Raw genomic sequence first — 19,209 nt, 5'->3', positions numbered from 1 at the left:
GTAGCACAAATTGCTAAAAAGGAGCCGCAGACCTGCTGACCAATGTAGACTGCCGAATGTCCCTGCAACGGGCATGGATTCTCATCTACACTGCTCATTACTGCTGTGTAATCTCCTCCATGTTACTGCAGCTTCTATATATGTGATAGAGATAGCAGAGCGGGATTCCCCCCTTGTATATATACAGTGTTCTACATGCGGCCAGCCACTATTCTTACACCCTTATTCCGTCAGAGCCACTATCTGCATCAAGTGCTTGATGAAGCCCTTAACTGACCGAAACATCGCACATGCATACTGGCAAAAATAATTAAAAAGGTTCAAGTATTTCACTCCTAATTGGTGTGCCGATTACTTTTGTGCTTTTATATCTGCAGTGTATAAAAGACATGATAGCCATTAGGCTCCACCTATTAGTTTAGAGAAAACTGATAATTAGAGTCAGATCCTGCAGAGGGGAAAACTGCTAAAAAAAAATGCCATATACAAGTCATATAATGGCCAGAAATAGTGTTATTCCTCATGTACACACATATGACAGCTTATTCTGAAAGTCACCTAAAAAGTTAGCTACGCTTTAAAGTGGTTGTCCTACGAAAACCATTTATCATCTATGTACAGGATAGAGCGATGAACGCATGTGCCCACTACCAATCCATTCATTTTCTAGGGGACTGCCAGAGATAGCCGAGTGCTGTACTACTACAGATGACTATTTCAAGTTTTACTGTTGCCAAAAAAGGGCTATTTCTGTGGACACTTGAGCACAAAAACTGAAATACAAGCATTGTACACCCACACACCCATCCTTTGATGATGGCAAAATTTTATTCCTTAACGACTGCTCACCGCCTTTTACCGGCAGGCGCTGCAGGTCCTTTGTCTACATCAACGTCTTTTAGCGTCTCTGTAGAAGAGGCTGATGAGCTCTCCTGTTTACGCTCATCCTCTAAGCAGGAGCTTACTAACAGCTCCTGATCTTAGAGCGGCCTCCTGAACACCGCTGGGATCAGAAAAATTTCCGACCCTAGCTGTATAACCCTTTGACCACCGTGTTCCGTGACCGCGGCATGACCAAAGGGAACTGTCCTCTTCCATCGCGTCCCTGGAAACCCTGTAATGCGATCGAAGACCGGGAAATCCTTTTGCAGTCAGTCCTGGGGACATAGAAAGGACCCCAGGGCTGTCTGTTCAGTTTGACTGCTGCCCTAACAGCAGCCTGTGTCATAGTGTAATGTATTAGCATACAAGAGTATGCTAATACATTTTAAGTAAAAAATTAAGTTGTAAATAAAGTTACCCCTTAATGGCTAAAAAAATGTCAAAGAGAAATAAAAAAAAAATATATAAAAAAAGTCATTATTTTGCATAAAATATATTTTATTGCCCACACATTACATAAAAACCTACACATATTAGGTATCTACACGACCGTAATAACCTGAAGAATTAATGTAGCAACATATTAACCCCTTCAGGACCCAGTTTTGGCCTTCAGGACACAGCCGATTTTTTCAAATGTGACGTGTTACTTTATGTGCTAATAACGTTGGAATGCTTTTACCTATCCAAGCGATTCTGAAATGGTTTTCTCGTGACATGTTGTACTTTATGTTAGTGAAAAACTTTTGTCAATAATTTTGGTATTTATTTCTGAAAAACACCACAATTTAGAAAAAATTTGCAAAAATTTGCATTTTTCTAAATTTAAACGTATCTGCTTGTAAAACAGATAGTAATACCACACAAAATAGTTACTAGTTAACATTTCCCATATGTCTACTTTATGTTTGCATCGTTTTTTGAACATTCTTTTATTTTTCTAAGACGTTACAAGGCTTAGAACTTTATCAGCAATTTCTCTATTTTCAAGAAAATTTCAAAAGGCCATTTTTTCAGGGACCAGTTCAGTTCTGAGGTGGCTTTGAGGGCCTTATATATTAGAAAATCCACAGAAATCACTTTTGAAAACTGCACCCCTCAAGGTATTCGAATCAGCATTCACAAAGTGTTTTAACCCTTTAGGCGTTTCACAGGAATTAAAGCAAAGTAGAGGTGAAATTTACAAATTTCATTTTTTTTTGCCAAAATTCATTTGTAATAAAAAAAAATCTGTAACACAAAAGGTTTTACAGGAGAAATGCAACTCAATATTGATTGCCCAGATTCTGCAGTTTTTAAGAAATATCCGACATGTGGCTATAGTGTGCTAATGGACTGAAACACCGACCTCAGAAGCAAAGGAGCACCTAGTGGATTTTGGGGCCTCCTTTTTTTATAATATATTTTAGGCACCATGTCAGGTTTGAATAGGTCTTGTGGTACCAAAACAGTAAAGACCCCACAAAAGTGACTCCATTTTGGAAACTACACCCCTCAAGGAATTTATCTAGGGGTATAGTTAGCATTTTGAACCCACAGTTTTTTTGCTAAATTTATTTGAATTAGTATGTGAAGTTGAAAATCTACTTTTTTTGAAAAAAACGTAGAAATTTTTAATTTTTACAAGGAATAAAGTAGAAAAAACACCCCAACATATGTAAAGCAATTTCTTCCAATTATAGCAATATCCCATATGTGGTAATAAACTGCTGTTTGGACCCACAGCAGGGCTCAGAAGAGAAGGAGCACCATTTGGATTTCTGATTTTGCTGGAATAGTTTTCAGTGCCGTGTCTGCAATGCACTGGAGGGATGAAAACAGTGGAAACCCCTCAAAAGTTACGCCATTTTGGAAACTACACCCCTCAAGGAATTTTTCTAGGTGTAAAGTTAGCATTTTGACCCCACAGTTGTTTTGCTGAAATCATTGGAATTAGTCTGTAAAGGTAAAAATCTACTTTTTTTTCTGTAAAAACGTAGACATTTTTAATTTTTACAAGAAATAAAGGAGAAAAAGCACACCAACATTTGTCAAACAATTTCTCCCAATTACGTAAATATGCCATATATGGTAATAAAGTGCTGTTTGGACCCACACCAGGGCTTAGAAGGGAAGGTTGGCTTTTGGAGCTCAAATTTAGCTGGAATAGTTTTTGGGTGTCATGTCGAATTTGCAAAGCCCCCGAGGGACTAAAACAGTGGAAGCCCCCCAAAAGTGACCCCATTTGGGAAACTACACTACTTAAGGAATCTATCTAGGGGTATAGTAAGCATTTAGACCCCACAGGTCTTTTGCAGATTTTATTAGAATTAGGCCGTAAAATTAATATCAACATTATTTCCACTAAAATGTTGACGTTTTTCAATTTCACAAAGGATAAAAGAGGAAAAAGCACCCCAACATTTGTAAAGCAATTTCTCCCGAGTACGGCTATACCCCACATGTGGTCATAAATGATTTTTCATTAGAAAGTAATTAACCCTTTCCGAACTGATCCATGGTTTGCTTTTTCTTTTTCGTTTTAAATTTTTTATGTCAATAGAGCGGTGTGAGGGCTTATTTTTTGTGGGACGAGCTATAGTTTTTTTGGTACAATTTTTTGGTACATACAACTTTTTGAGCACTTTTTATTACATTTTTTGGTAGAGCCAAGGTGACCAAAAAATGGCGATTTTGCTGTTTAAAATTGTTTATTTTTCACAGCGTTCAATATGCGAGTTAAATAAAGGTATATTGTAATAGTTTGGACTTTTACGGACGCAGGGACACCAATTTTGTGTACTTTTTACATTTTTTTACATTAGTTAGAGAAAAAATGTGAAAAGGGTTTCTTTTTGGACTTTAAATATTTATTTAATGTTTCCATTAATAAAAACTATTTACTTTTGTTTTTACACATTTTATTAGTCCCCCTAGGGGACTAGAACCAGCAATCAGTAGATCACTGGTAGAATACAGAAAATTTGAAAAGTAGAAAGTAGAAAAATGTGCTCAATATATTCAGTGTTTAATTGTGAAAAATAGCAAAACTTAAAGAAAATTTGGAAAAAATTTAATTTTTCTGAATTTAAATGTATTTGCTTGTAAGACTGATGGTTATACCACACAAAATAGTACGAGACAGCAGTTGTCACAACTCATAAAAGAGCCGGGTGGAGGGGCGGAAGGGTGGTTATTCCCATGACCTACTATTAGGTCACGGAGCGCGAACGCTCTAGTTAGCGTGACCTAATAGTAGGTCCTTTAGGAGGAAGGGGTTAACCCCTTAAGGACGCAGCCTAGTTTTGGCCTTAAGGCTCAGAGCCCATTTTTCAAATCTGACATATTTCACTTTATGTGGTAATAACGTCGGAATGCTTAAACCTACCCAAGCGATTCTGAGATTGTTTTCTCGTGACACATTGGGCTTCATGTTCGTGGTAAAATTTGGTCGATATATTCAGTGTTTATTGGCGAAAAATTGCAAAATTTAGAGAAAATTTGGAAAAAATTGCATTTTTCAGAATTTAAATGCATCTGCTTGTAAAACAGACGGTTATACCACCCAAAATAGTTACTAGTTCACATTTCCCATATGTCTACTTTAGATTGGCATCGTTTTTTGAACATTCTTTTATTTTTCTTGGACGTTACAAGGCTTAGAACATAAACAGCAATTTCTCATATTTTTAAGAAAATTTCAAAAGCCTTTTTTTTAAGGTACCTCTTGAGTTATGAAGTGGCTTTGAGGGGCCTATGTATTAGAAACCCTGATAAAACACCCCATTTTAAAAACTAGACCCCTCAAAGTATTCAAAACAGCAGTTAGAAAGTTTTTTAACCCTTCAGGCATTTCACAGGAATTAAAGCAAAGTGGAGGTGAAATTTGCAAATTTCATTTTTCTTGCTGAATTTCAATTTTATTCATTTTTTTTTCTGTAACATAGAAGGTTTTACCAGAGAAACACTACTAAATATGTATTGTCCAGATTCTGCAGTTTTTAGAAATGTCCCACATGTGGCCCTACTGCGCTCGTGGACTAAAACACAAGCCCTAGAAGCAAAGAAGCACCTAGTGCATTTGGAGTCCTCTTTTTTATTAGAATATATTTTAGGCAGCATGCCAGGTTTGAAGAGGTGTTGAGGTGTCAAAACAGTAGGAATCCCCCAATAGTGACCCCATTTTGGAAACTACACCGCTCAAGGAATTCATTTAGGGTTATTGTTACCATTTTGACCGCACAGTTTTTTCACAGCACGTATTTGAATTGGGCTCTGAAATGAAAAAAATTTCATTTTTTCCAATAAAATGTCATTTGTGATCAAAATTTCTTATTTTCACAGGGAACAAAATACCCCATTTTGTTGCCCAATTTGTCCTTAGTGCGGCAATACCCCATTTGTGGTGATAAACTGCCGTTTGGGCCCATGGGAGGGCTCAGAAGGAAAGGAGCGCTATATGTTTGTTGGAGTCCAGATTTTGTTGGATTGGTTTTCGGGTGCCATGTCGCATTTGCAGAGCCTCAGAGGTATCAAAGCAATGGAAACCCACCAAAAGTGACCCCATTTTGGAAACTACACCCCTCAAGGAATTCATTTATGGTTGTTGTTAGCATTTTGACCACACAGTTTTTTCACAGCACCTATTTCAATTGGGCTGTGACATTAAAAAAATGACATTTTTTCCAATAAGATGTAATTTTTTACCAAAATTTCTTATTTTCACAGGGAACAAAATACTCAATTTTGTTGCCCAATTTCTCCTGAGTGCATCAATACCTCATTTGTGGCAATAAACTGCCGTTTGGGCCCATGGGAGGCCTCAGAAGGGAAGGAGCGCTGTGTGTTCTTTGGAGTACAGATTTTGCTGGTTTGGTTTTCGGGTGCCATGTCGCATTTGCAGAGCCCCAGAGGTATCAAAGCAATGGAAACGCACCAGAAGTGACCCCATTTTGGAAACTACACCCCTCAAGGAATTCATTTATGGGTAATGTGACCATTTAGACTACATAGTTTCTTCACAGAACTTATTTGAATTGGGCTGGGAATTAAAAAAATATATATTTTTTCCAATAATATGTCATTTTAGCTCAAAAATTCTTATTTTCCCAAGAAATAAATTACTCCATTTTGTTGCCCAATTTGTCCTGAGTGCGGCAATACCCCATTTGTGGTGATAAACTGCCGTTTGGGCCCATGGGAGGCCTCAGAAGGGAAGGAGCGCTGTGTGTTCTTTGGAGTACAGATTTTGCTGGTTTGGTTTTCGGGTGCCATGTCGCATTTGCAGAGCCCCAGAGGTATCAAAGCAATGGAAACGCACCAGAAGTGACCCCATTTTGGAAACTACACCCCTCAAGGAATTCATTTATGGGTAATGTGACCATTTTGACCCCATAGTTTTTTCACAGAACTTATTTGAATTGGGCTGGGAATGAAAACAAAATTATTTTTTTCAAATAATATGTAGTTTTGGCTGAAAATTTCTTATTTTCACAAGAAACAAAATACCCCATTCTGTTGCGCAATTTGTTCTGAGTGCCGCAATACCCCATTTGTTGTGATAAACTGCCGTTTGGGCCCATGGGAGGGCTCAGAGGGAAAGGACCACCATTTGGCCTATTGGGGATTTTCTAGTGCGAAGTCATGTATGCAGAAGCCCCTGAGGTACCAGTACAGTTGAAACCCGCAAGAAGTGACCCCGTTTTAAAAACTACACCCTTAAGGCATTCATCTAGAGGTGTAGTGAGCATTTTGACCGGAGACCTACACCCCATAAACTGTAATGTGGGTTCTCCCGGGTATGGCAATACCCTACATGTGGCTGTTATCAGCTGCCTGGACACACAGCAGGGCCCAGAGGGGAAAGACGAGGGGGGATAAGCTGTGTGGAGTGCATCAGGGTAAGTAAAATTGGGGTAAATTATAAAACAAGGGATGTATGATAAATTTTAAAACACTTTCATACAGAGCTCTGGTTATTCGGGACACGTGTCACATTGATATATTGTGTCATCCCTTATCCCCCTCTTATAGCAGACTTTGCACCTCTTTTGACTTTTTCCCTTCTTGCCAGTTTGGGGAACTTCTCCTGGAAAGTGTTGCCCTGGTACGATGCGTGTGGGCTCGCTTCCAGAAGTACTGGGTGCCCCCCCTTCTTGGTCCCTAAAGATTAGGTTCTTGATAATCACCTCTTGAAATTCCAGGAAAGTTCCCGTCTGGACTGCACATCGACGTAGCATGTACGCATTGTACAATGCCATCTGTATGATGTGCCCGGCCAGCTTCTTATACCGCACCGCATGGCGCTGTAGGGCTTGATCTTACAAGTCCATCCCTCCCATGTACCTATTGTAGTCCAGGATGCAGTCTGGTTTGGGGTGGCCTTTCCTTCATATATCCTAAACCTGTAGGTATACCCTGATGCACTCTCACAGCTTATACATCTTCACGCCATACCTTGCCCTCTTACCCAGCAGGTACTCGCGGAATTGAACCCTCCCTTTAAAATGTACCAGGGACTCATCAATAGAAATACACTTCTCGGGGGTGTATGCTTGGGAAAACCGGGCACTGGAACGGTCTAATAGGGGTCTCCGTTTATACAAACGGTCAAAACTGGGGTCATCTCGGGGTGGGCACGGCTCATTATCAGTATAATGTAAGAAGCGAAGTATTGCCTCATTTATTTATTTTTTTAGGTTCCAGTTCAGTTCTGAAGTTGCTTTGAGGGGCCCATATATTAGAAACCCCTATCAAATACCCCATTTTAGAAACTAGACCCCTCAAAGTATTCACAACAGCATGTAGAAAGTTTATGAACCCTTTAGGTGTTTCACAAAAATTTAGAGCAAAGTAGAGGTGAAATTTACATTTTTTTTTTGTCAGAAAATCCTCTTTATACCATTTTTTTTATAACACAAAAGGATTTATCAGAGAAACGCAACTTAATACGTATTGCCCAGATTCTGCAGTTTAGAGAAATATCCCACATGTGGCCCTAGTGCGGTAATGGACTGAAGCACCGGCCTCCGAAGCAAAGGAGCACCCAGTGGATTTTGAGGCCTCTTTTTTATTAGGCACCATGTCCGGTTTGAAGAGGTCTTGTGGTGCCAAAACATTGGGAACCCCCCAAAAGTGACCCCAATTTGGAAACTAGACCCCTTGAGGAATCCATTGTAGTTTTCTTGGGGTGTATGCGGCTTTTTGATCAGTTTTTATTCTATTTTTAGGTGGCGTGGTGACTAAAAAACAGCAATTCTACAATTGTTTTTTTTTCTTTGTTTTTTACAGCGTTCACCGTGCGCTATAAATGACATATTCACTTTATTCTGCAGGGCGATACGATTACGGCGATACCAGATGTTTATAGTTTTTTTTTATGTCTTATGGCGTTTGCACAATAAAATACGTTTTGTAAACAATCATTCACTTTTGGTGTTACCTTATTCTAAGAGCCAGAACGTTTTTATTTTTCAATCAATAAAGCCGTGCGAGGACTTATTTTTTGCGTAACGAACTGTAGTTTCGATCAGTACCATTTTTAGGTACATGCGACTTTTTGATCTCTTTTTATTCCATTTTTTGGGAGGTGAAGTGACCAAAGAATTGTGATTGTGGTTCGGTTTATTATTATTTTATTTTACGGCGTTCACCGTGCGGGATAAATAATGAAATAATTTTGTAGTTCAGGCCGTTACGGACGCGGCGATACCAATTATGTATAGTTTATTTGTTTGTTTATATTTTTTTATTAATAATAAAGGACTGATAAGGGAAAAGGTGGGATTTTTACTTTTAATACTTTTAAATCTTTTATTTTCTTATTTTTACACATCTTTTTTTAACTTTTTTTTAACTTTATTACTTTGTCCCACTAGGGAACATGAGGGCAGGAGGCCCTGATCGCTATTCTAATACACTGCACTACATGCGTAGTGCAGTGTATTAGAACTGTCAGCTACTCACTGACAGCAAGCATAGTGGGTCCTGACGTTGTCAGGACCCACTAGGCTTCCGTCTATGGCATAGCCGGACGCCATTGTTTGGTGTCCGGTTGCCATAGTCACCATCGCCGGCCGCTATCGCGTAGCAGGCCGGCGATGGCAGCTTAACCCCTAAAAAGCCGCGATCTCTATAGAACGCGGCTTTTAAGGGGTTAATCAGCGGGGACACAGCGATCGGTCCCCGCTGTAGGAGCTGTGACAGCTGCTGAACAAGACAGCAGCGTCACAGCTCCTGTATGTGTCGGGAGGACGGCCGAAACGGCCGTTACTCCCGAGACGTACTATTACGGCATGGAGCGCGAACGATACAGCTGCCATGACGTAATAGTACGTCAAGGAGCGGGAAGGGGTTAAATGACTAAAAACAGGGGGGCGACCCCCTGTAATGTTCCAGACCCCCCCCCCCCCCCCCCCGCGCTGCACGATCGGGAGTACCGTTGATTGGAATGGCAGTCTGGGGGCCTGATGAAGGCCCCCAGGTCCGCCGTCTTTGTACTCCTATGAAGGCCTACCTCCGGAAGGGATTCAGAGGGGACTGTCAGTATCACGATATACTAAAAATAAAAAAATTAACATAACTGGTATCGACAAGACCGTAAAAGTCTGAACTATTACAATATATCGTTATTTAGTCCGCACAGTGAACGCAATAAAAAATGTAAAACATCAGAATCGCTGTTTTTTGGTCACTTCATCGCCCACAAAAAATGTAATAAAAAGTGATCAAAAAGTCTCATGTTCCCCAAAATGATACCATTAGAAATTACACCTCGCCCCGCAAAAAATAAGCCCTCATACCATTAAATTGATGGAAAAAGAAAAAAGTTATGGCTCTCAGAATATGGCAACAAAACTCAAATTTTATTTTTAACAATCAGTTTTTAACTTGTAAAAGTAGTATAACATAAAAAAAACGATATAAATTTGGTATCACTGTAATCGTATTTACCCGCAGAATAAAGTTAACGTGCCATTTTTACCGCGCGGTGAACGCCGTAAAAACAAAATCACCCAAATATTGAGGAATCGCTGTTTTTTTCCTATTCCACCCCACAAATATATGTTTTTACAGGTCCCCACTACATTATATGGTACAATAAATGGTGCTGTGAAAATTTACAACTCATTTTGCGAAAAACAAGCCCTCATACGGCAATATTGATGGAAAAATATAAACGTTGCGGCTTTTGGAATGTGGGGTGCAAAAAATTTAAGTGAACATCTGAAAAATGGTGGCTGCTGGAAGGGGTTAAATTTGCTGATTATGTTATATTGCAACTCTAATGGATTATTTTAACCCCTTCAGGACTGAGCCTGTTTTGGCTTTGTGGACGCAGCCGATTTTTTCAAATCTGACGTGTCACTTTATGTGGTAATAACTTGGCAATGCTTTTACCTATCCAAGCGATTCTGAGACTGTTTTAACATGACATACTGTACTTTATGTTAGTGGAAAAATTTGATCAATAAGTTCAGTATTTTTCTAAATTTAAATGTATCTGCTTGTAAAACAGATAGCAATACCACACAAAACAGTTACTAATTAACATTTCCCATATGTCTACTTTATGTTGGCATCGTTTTTTGAGTGGAATTTGTCTGTAAAAGTGAAAATCATTTTTTTTCCCAATAAAACGTAGAAATTATCAATTTTTAAAAGGAATAAAGAAGAAAAAGCACCCCAAGATTTGTAAAGAAATTTCTCCTGATTACGGCAATACCCCACATGTGGTCATAAACGGCTGTTTGGACACGCTGCAGGGCTCAGAAGCAAAGGAGCGCTATTTGGCTTTTTGAGCTCAAGTTTGCTGGATTGGTTTTCAGGTGTCATGTCACATTTGCAAAGCTCCTGTGGGACCATATCAGTGGACATACCCCAGAAGTGACCCCATTTGGGAAACTACAGCCCTAAAAAAAAATTATCTAGGGGTATAGTGAGCATTTTGAATTTAGTGGAATTATGCCTTGAAAACTTCCTTTTGTTTTTTATTCTTTTTTACAGCGTTCATCGTGCGCTATAAATGACATATTTAATTTATTCTGTGGGTCTATGCGATTTAGGGCGATAACATATGTATATAGGTTTTTTATATTTTACGGTGTTTGCACGATAAAGTCACGGTTTTAAAAAAATGATTTTGTTTTTGTGTCGCCATATTCTAAGAGCCACAACTTTTTTATTTTTCCATCAAGAAAGCCGTGTGGGGGCTTGTTTTTTGAACAAACCATAGTTTTTATTGGTACCATTTTTGAGTACATGCGACTTTTTTATCCCTATTTATTCAATTTTTTGGGAGCTGAAGTGACAAAAAATAGCAATTCTGGTATCGTTTTTTAAAAAAATTTATAGCGGTCACCATGCGGGATAAATTCCATTATATTTTTATAGTTCAGGCCGTTTCGGACGCGGCAATACCAATTCTGCATAGTTTATTTATATTTTTTTCATTTTTTTCTAATAATAAAGGACTTTATAAGGGAAAAGGGTGATTTTTTTAAATTTTATTATTTTGAAATGTTACTTTTTTTACACTTTTACATTTTTTTGGAACTTATTTGTACTTTTTTATTTTTTTTAGTCCCACTAGGGACTTGAAGATCCAATTGTTGGATCGTTGTTATAATACCCTGCAATACTTATGTATTTCAGAGTATTATACCTGTCAGTTTCACACAGATAGGGGGCATATTAGGTCCTTCCTCTGGCAGGACTTGATCGCCTTCCATAGATGGCAGACCGGAAAGCCTTTGTTAGGCTTCCGGTTGCCATAGCAACAATCGGCCGCCACAATCGCGTAGCGGTGTGTCGATATTGTTGTAACAACTTAAATGCGTCTGTCGCTATTGACTGCCGCATTTGAGGGGTTAATCGGTTCGGATCACCGATGTGATCCGACCCGATGTTTTCCCCCAGTACTAAGGCTGCTAGAAGCAGCCTATACTGGGAGATGCCAGGCTGCAGGGAGCGCCTGTGTGCTCTGTTAGGAGCACATGTAGATTAGGCAGGCACGAGGATCAGTGCTGCAGCCCGTTAATCTACGTGGGGTGGTCGGGAAGGGGTTAAATTAAACAATGTACTATGTTACCAATTATTGACTGTGCTGTGTCCAGATTGAATCAAGATTGTATGCATGTTACAACATCTTTCTTAAACATTTGAGATATCTTGTAGAATGCATTTCACAAGTCATTGGAGCTTATATGGAGATAAAAGGAGCTCAACCTGCTACTTATTAGATCTACCCATTAAATTGACAATTTGATGCTCCAGTAATGTATGGTAAGGCCAGATTCTCTAAAAAATGAGTGAAAACTCACGGTCCGAGTCTATCGGGGGTTCCGTGAAAACGGAAGAAAATAGGACATGTTCTATTTTTCAATGGACCCTTCACAAGGTCCGTTGAAACAACGACCGTGTGAATGGCCCGATTGAAGTACAACAGCCGTTACACGGAGGTATACTATAGTCGTCTGAATTCAGCCTGAGGGTATGTTCACACGAGGGCGTCCGTAACGGCTGAAATTACGGGGATGTTTCCGCCTGAAAACATCCCTGTAATTTCAGCCGTAACGGCATGTGCAGGCTCTTGAACGCCGCGTCCTTTACGGACGTAATTGGCGCTGCTATTCATTGGAGTCAATAAATAACGGCTCCAATTACGGCCAAAGAAGTGACAGGTCACTTCTTTGACGCGGGCGTCTATTTACGCGCCGTCATTTGACAGCGGCGCGTAAATATACGCCTCGTGTGAACAGACAAACGTCTGCCCATTGCTTTCAATGGCAGATGTTTGTCAACGCTATTGAGGCGCTATTTTCGGACGTAATTCGGGGCAAAAACGCCCGAATTACGTCCGTAATTAGTGCGTGTGAACATACCCTTACTCTTGATCATTAAGTCCTGCTGCATAGTCATTTGCTGCTTACTACTCAGTATTTTATATCCATTCAATTTACTGTTATTTATTTAACGCTAATATCCATTTTTACTTAGATTGCAGGTTTGATTACTGCTGTGGTAGTCCTGATTTCATTGCTGTCAATTGGCACATACCTGGAGCCTCTGCAGAAGGTACCTGACATGTATATTATGGCTATGTGTATTCAAAGCTGCAGTTCAATTTCAATATCATGTGCAAAACATTTTAACATTTTACAGAACAGTTTGAATTTAATGCATTGTATTGGTGTTTTTATGCAAAAAAAAAATTCTAGAAAGAGACTAATTACAATTATACAATTTTGAATATATAGCATACTGCTGTTATGTTCCATATTGTCTTGTTAGCAGTCAAGCATGTGCACTGCTGCTCAATTTAAAGAGGCTCAGAGCGTCACCAGTTTATTAATCCCCTATCTCCCAACTAATAAACTGATGCTAATAATTACAGTGTGATTTGTTTTAAAAAAAAATATTATTTTAAAAGTTTTGTTCATTTTTATACATATGCTTATTTATCTCTAATAGCCAGGTTACATTTTATTTTCACTCTGGGCGGTGTAAAAACAAGTGTATCATTCTGTCCAATCAACGTTATACAGGTCTCCTCTTTACAGCCTAGCGTGATCTCAGCTTCAATAGCAAGATCACGCTGTGTTGTCACTTCCGGCCGCAGATCCTTCACCACAGCCCCTCAACTGTACTCCAAGAAGACAGTCCCTACATCGCCTCCAGCCGTTACGGACGACTCTCATCCACACCAGTGCTGCTGCGGTGAATGAGAGTGGTCCGTCATGGCTGACAGAGACAGCCGAGTACAGAACTTATCTGTTTATATGAACCCCAAAGACATTGAATGAAGCGGCGACATGCTCCACCACCGTTCTATTCATTCTCCTTGCAATTAGGAGAAACGGGAAGGCACGGGTTCCTTGTTCTAGTGATCGTGGGGGTCCCAGTGGTGGGTCCCCCAGAGATAAGACATTTATCACCTATCCTGTGGGTAGGTGATAAATGTCAATTATGCGAGAACCACTTTGGTAACTAGTAGTACTCCCTCTATCTGCAATAGTTGCAATTTGGTTATCAGTCTTTTATATTGCTGTCGAATATACATCTCACTTATATATTGAACCTTAAAGTGTACCTCCCATTACAAAACAACTTTCCATTAATGAATAGTACAAGCAAAGATAAGAAACTTTGTTATATATCTTATTAGAGAATAATAACTGTTTGCTCACTCAGAATCCACTCACAGAATACCTAGATAAGAGAGGTGACAGATTCTAAGTTTCACTGAGAGAACAGGTTAAAGCTGCCTATAGATGTCTATGGGGAGTGGAGAAGGAGGAGGAAGCAAAAGCAGGACCCTAACAGTCTCCTATACACAGCATACAGACAAGGCCACAATGTGGCCCTACGGCCACATTCAGACATGGCAGAAAGAATTGCTGTTGAATTCCGCTGCGGACAGTGCGCAGTGGAAATCTGCAGATGTTTTTTTCATAGGTTTCTATACAGTTTTAGGAAACTTAGGTCAGATGTTGCGGAAAATAACAGTGAGGAATTTGGGCTGCGGTGCAGAATTTTCCCGTTGCAGTATGCACATTATGTAGCGGAGAAGCGGCGTATTTTCACTGCGGATTTCAGCCTTTGCAATGCAGTGGCTGAAATGTGTGGTAAGTCCGCAGTGATATCTGCAACGTCTGAATTACCTATGAAATATGAAAATGTTTCTGCAAATTCGCAACGAATCTTCAGCAACATTTTCAGCTGAAAAATTCTGCCACGTCTGAACATGCCCTTTGTGTCCCAATCGGATTGATGTTTGTTACACTGTGGTGTGGGGTGGGGTCTAAAGGATTCTCTGATCTTTACCCATGACCCCATCACCGGAGTTAGGACTCAGCTGCAGGGTATTCCCTTTACTTTACTTATGCACAACATGGTACTACTGAAGGAATCATGAAATCTACACTCTATTAGAATACAGAATGTCCAGTCCGAAATCCGCCCATAAGCTGTTGCTAAAGCAATAAATGTGTTATGCATAAGATAATGTGCCAAAATACAAAGTCTGAAGCTGAATAGCTAGAGAGATATATAGTTATAGAGTACCTTTAGTTATATAGAAAAACAATTATAGTGCAGGACTGTGCAGTAGAAGACAACTCTGGCTCCTAGACCTCCCTTTTCATTATGGGAGCTAGCGTTGTAGGCTCACATTACATCCTACAGTGCTAGCTCTTGACAAAGGCCCCATGCACACAACTGTGGTTTTCATAGATCCGCGCTGGGGCTGCAAATCCGGACCGTAAAAACTCAGGGGAAGTCATTTTACGGTCCGGATTTGCGGCTTCACTAAACAGTTGAAACTATTTTTTGTTGTTGTAGATCCATCAATCCTGATGACACATGCATGCACACACAACAAAGGTTTTTTGCGGTCAAGTGGACTGCAACTGATCAGTAGTTTTACAGACTGCAAAACTCCTACGGTTATGTGCATGAGGTAAAGATACTGTGGCAGGACCTGAAACAAGCAGTTTATTGGTGAAAGCCTGCCAGTGTGTCTAAATTAAAGCAGTCCTGCCAAGAAGAGTGGGAAAAAATGAACAGTGATGATAAAAACTGATCCCGATCCCAAAGAAAGCAACTGGTTGCTATTGAAATAATTAGCTGCATCAAATTTTACAGTTACTTTTTCACTTGGGCGATACGGATGTTGAATAATTGAGATCCCTAAATAAAAGTAATAGTTATTCCAAAACGATATGTGTTTGCTCGAGTTTTCTGTATCTAATGTTACAAAAGAAGCAACAATTGGGGACAAACACAGTTGTACAGGATTGTATTTATGATTACACTACTTTGTACTTAAAGGGGCTCTGTCATCAGATTATAAGTGCCCTATCTCCTACATAAACTGATCGGCGCTATAATGTAGATAACAACAGTGTTTTTTATTTTGAAAAACGATCATTTTTGAGCAAGTTATGAGCAATTTTAGATTTATGCTAATTGGTTTCTTAATGACCAACTGGGCATGTTTTTACTTTTTACCAACTGGGCGTTGTAAAGAGAAGTGTATGACGCTGACCAATCAGCGACCAATCAGCGTCATACACTTCTCATTGTTCCAGTCCAGCTTCTTTCACTGCACAATCACACTGTAACAATAGGCTGGAACAATGAGAAGTGTATGATGCTGATTGGACGCTAATTGATCAGCGTCATACACTCCTCTGTACAACACCCAGTTGGTAAAAAGTAAAAACACGCCCAGTTGTCTATTAAGAAACGAATTAGCATAAATCAAAAATTGTTCATAACTTTGTCATAAATGATCGTTTTTCAAAATAAAAACCACTGTTGTTATCTACATTACAGCGCCGATCAGATTATGTAGGAGATAGGGCACTTATAATCTGGTGACAGAGCCTCTTTAGGAGAACATATCTACTGTAAAAAATAACATAACATTTTTATTTAAAAAATGTAAAATCTTTAACAGTTTTGACAAAATTATTTTTTTCTTATTACAGTCAGTCTTGGCTGCCATAGTCATATCTAATCTTAAGGGGATGTTCTGGCAAGTGGTTGATATTCCTCATTTATGGAGACAAAACAAGTGGGATACAGTAAGTGTCTATTCTATTAAATCTCTGATATCATCTGCTTGAATTACTGCTTACGGTATATTTTTACTGACAATTGCTTCTTCCCTTGACTAATTTATATATGCAATATACAATGTGTATGAACCACTTTAGAGGCCAGGATTCTCTCTCATCATATTTTCACTAGACATTCAAGCAATTCTGGCATTTGGATAATATCAACGAGGGGTTAATTTAATTCGATAAATTGCAAGGAGACTGTAGAGAGGCACACAGAGTCCCAGTAACTCTGTAGTACAGAGCCACAGACACCTAACTTCCTGTTGCATGTTGTATCTGTACAGCGTCGTATTTTATAGCTATTGCTTCTAGGGGAGAATAGTTCCATAATACGGCATTCAATGGAACATGCTACAAGGACTGTGTATGCCTCCGTAGCAAATTGTGGACACACGGAGGTCATTAGGGCCCCATGGACTTATATGGGTGTCATATTAGGCTTCATACAACAAGGAGGTTATATTGATCCATATGTTGGCAATGTGCACGGGCCCTTAAAGTCTCTTACTTAGCAGAAAATAGCAGCTGTAGATAGTATGACATGGCCGGACTGGCCTAGAGAACATTATTATTATGAAGATGATATCCACGTTTTATTACAGGCTATCTGGCTTTTCACATGTTTCGCATCTTTACTCTTGGACATTGATTTGGGATTATTGGCTGGCATTGTGTTTGGACTTTTTACTGTTCTTCTGCGTGTTCAATAGTGAGTATGACAGTTTCTGCTATTTACAAAATAAACTGTAACTAAAAGGCTACGGACACCATTAATATGGAATAAATATTTTTGTATATATTTTAGTCGTTACCTGAAATTAAAAAAGTTTTACTAAGTTTCAGGTTTCAATCTACATTCGTTTTCTAACCCCCTGATATGCAGTTTGCAACCTGCTCCTAGTTTCAGACTCCAAACTCTCTGATCTGCCGTGTACATCCTTCTTCCTCTCCTATGTCTCAGTGTTAGAGATAGCAGCAGGGATGGGGAGAATGATGTACATGGCAGATTAGAGTGTGGAGAGGGGGCAAGCATTCAATTGTTCAAGAAAAACAGATCACACAGGCTGTACTGAATTAGAGTATAGATCAGGAGGAAAACATAGACTATCAGTGTAGAGGGAAAGCAGTACAGGAATGAAGCTGTGATCATAAACGAGAGCTAGTGAACAGAGAACAGATGAGTCAGCCCCAACAGGAGCCAGCAGCAGCAGTGTGCTGTCAGATTTGTGTCAGAATTTGCAAGTCACCAGAAAGGTGAAGGTGTTACACAGGCTCTAAAGCAGAAAAATGGTGGGACATTTTTAATCAAGCCTATTTAGATAGTTGCTTCCTTTTGCATTTAGTAAGCAAATGAACAATTAAAAATGTCAGTGCAGAGGTGTCCATATATTTTAATTTACCTAGAAGTATACTCTATTGCATTGCAAATAAAAAAGCAATTATCACTTTTTTTTCGCATCAAACTAAGTATATATAGAGGTAAAAACAGATAGAAAATTATTTGTAACCTTATTGTTTTTATGTATTGCTCACAATCTTGTCCTGCTAGCAGATTGGACATTTTCTCACGTTACTTATCCTGTTCGGATACAGTAGAATGATAGGTAGGCAGCCATTGTGCAATCACATGACAAGTAGACATCCTACTGTCAGTTCTTTCTTGTTGTACAGTACGGAAGAGAGGAATATGTTTGGCTATATCCTTCAAGCATTTATTTTTGGTAGTTGTATACATTAAGAAAATCATTCTGTACACTGTTTCATTATGTATAAATTCCAATGATAATATTAAGAGATAAACACATTTTTTTAACTATACTTGTGATAAACCAGTCTTTGGGGGATGTAATATTCTTAATGTTCAGGTTGTGAATCAATCTCCCATGCCATCTATAAAAGGGAGAGGTGTCATGAGTTATGTTTTAAAGCCCATGCATCAGGTAAATCTCCATGACTGTGGGGGATAATCAGGATGTACATAATCAAATTAGTTTGCATGACAAAACAAGGACCAACTTTGTCTCTGTGGGGCTCCCATCACACCTGGGTGCTAATATAACCAATACTTTGGAAGCCAGACAGCTAGACTCCAGTACCCACATGTCTAAAGAAACGGCTGTATGGGACAAAAGAAAAATAATCCTTCAAAGCCCCCCTGTCATAATTCATATTGTATATAACCCAGCTAGGTGTATATGATCCAGGAACTCAGACGCTCCGTGGGTCTCAAGCGCAGGGATTCTCGGCCATGAGAAACCCCAGAACTGAATGTTGGTTACAATTATTAAGATTTCATAGTCATGTTTGGTATGCCAAGGTTGGTAAATATATGCGCGGGAACTTGTCGGACATAGTAGCTCGCTACGAGATTCATATAAGGAGTTATGACCGATTAGAATTGTGTCCGGCAACTTTCCCTGTTTTGCATGTAATTAGCCATCCTCCTTCCACCTGACCAAGAGGAGGGGTGAGGGGTCTTGTTTGGACCCTTTATAATGGCATACCAAGAAATACACAGTGTCAGACCACAGGAGATGCGACCACATTGCAGTTCTGTCCACCTTCCAGCTGTTCTCCTCAGCGGGATCTCTAAACTATCAAATACGTACGAGGTCTGTTATTCTTTGCTTTATTCCCTTTTATTTTGTAACTGTTTTGCTTATATGTATGTCATTTTATTCACATAATTTTTGTAACCTTTTTTGTAAGCACTGTACTTTCG

The 19,209-nt window shown here is 39.3% G+C and overlaps 1 protein-coding gene across 1 annotated transcript in view; it reads left to right on the top strand.

Moving 5' to 3' along the window:
* LOC142750410 (pendrin-like) overlaps positions 1 to 19,209 on the top strand; it is a 110,165-nt gene that overhangs the window by 47,070 nt on the left and 43,886 nt on the right. Inside the window, exons 10-12 of the mRNA XM_075859412.1 lie at positions 12,859 to 12,936; positions 16,353 to 16,448; positions 17,090 to 17,196. Of these exons, the coding sequence (XP_075715527.1) occupies positions 12,859 to 12,936; positions 16,353 to 16,448; positions 17,090 to 17,196 (281 nt within the window). The remainder of the gene's footprint in view (positions 1 to 12,858; positions 12,937 to 16,352; positions 16,449 to 17,089; positions 17,197 to 19,209) is intronic.

The sequence above is a fragment of the Rhinoderma darwinii genome, chromosome 3, assembly GCF_050947455.1.
Source record: "Rhinoderma darwinii isolate aRhiDar2 chromosome 3, aRhiDar2.hap1, whole genome shotgun sequence".
Taxonomy (NCBI): Eukaryota; Metazoa; Chordata; class Amphibia; order Anura; family Rhinodermatidae; genus Rhinoderma; species Rhinoderma darwinii.
Note: the sequence above shows the minus strand (reverse complement) of the source record. Positions and strands in the feature narration are given on the sequence as shown.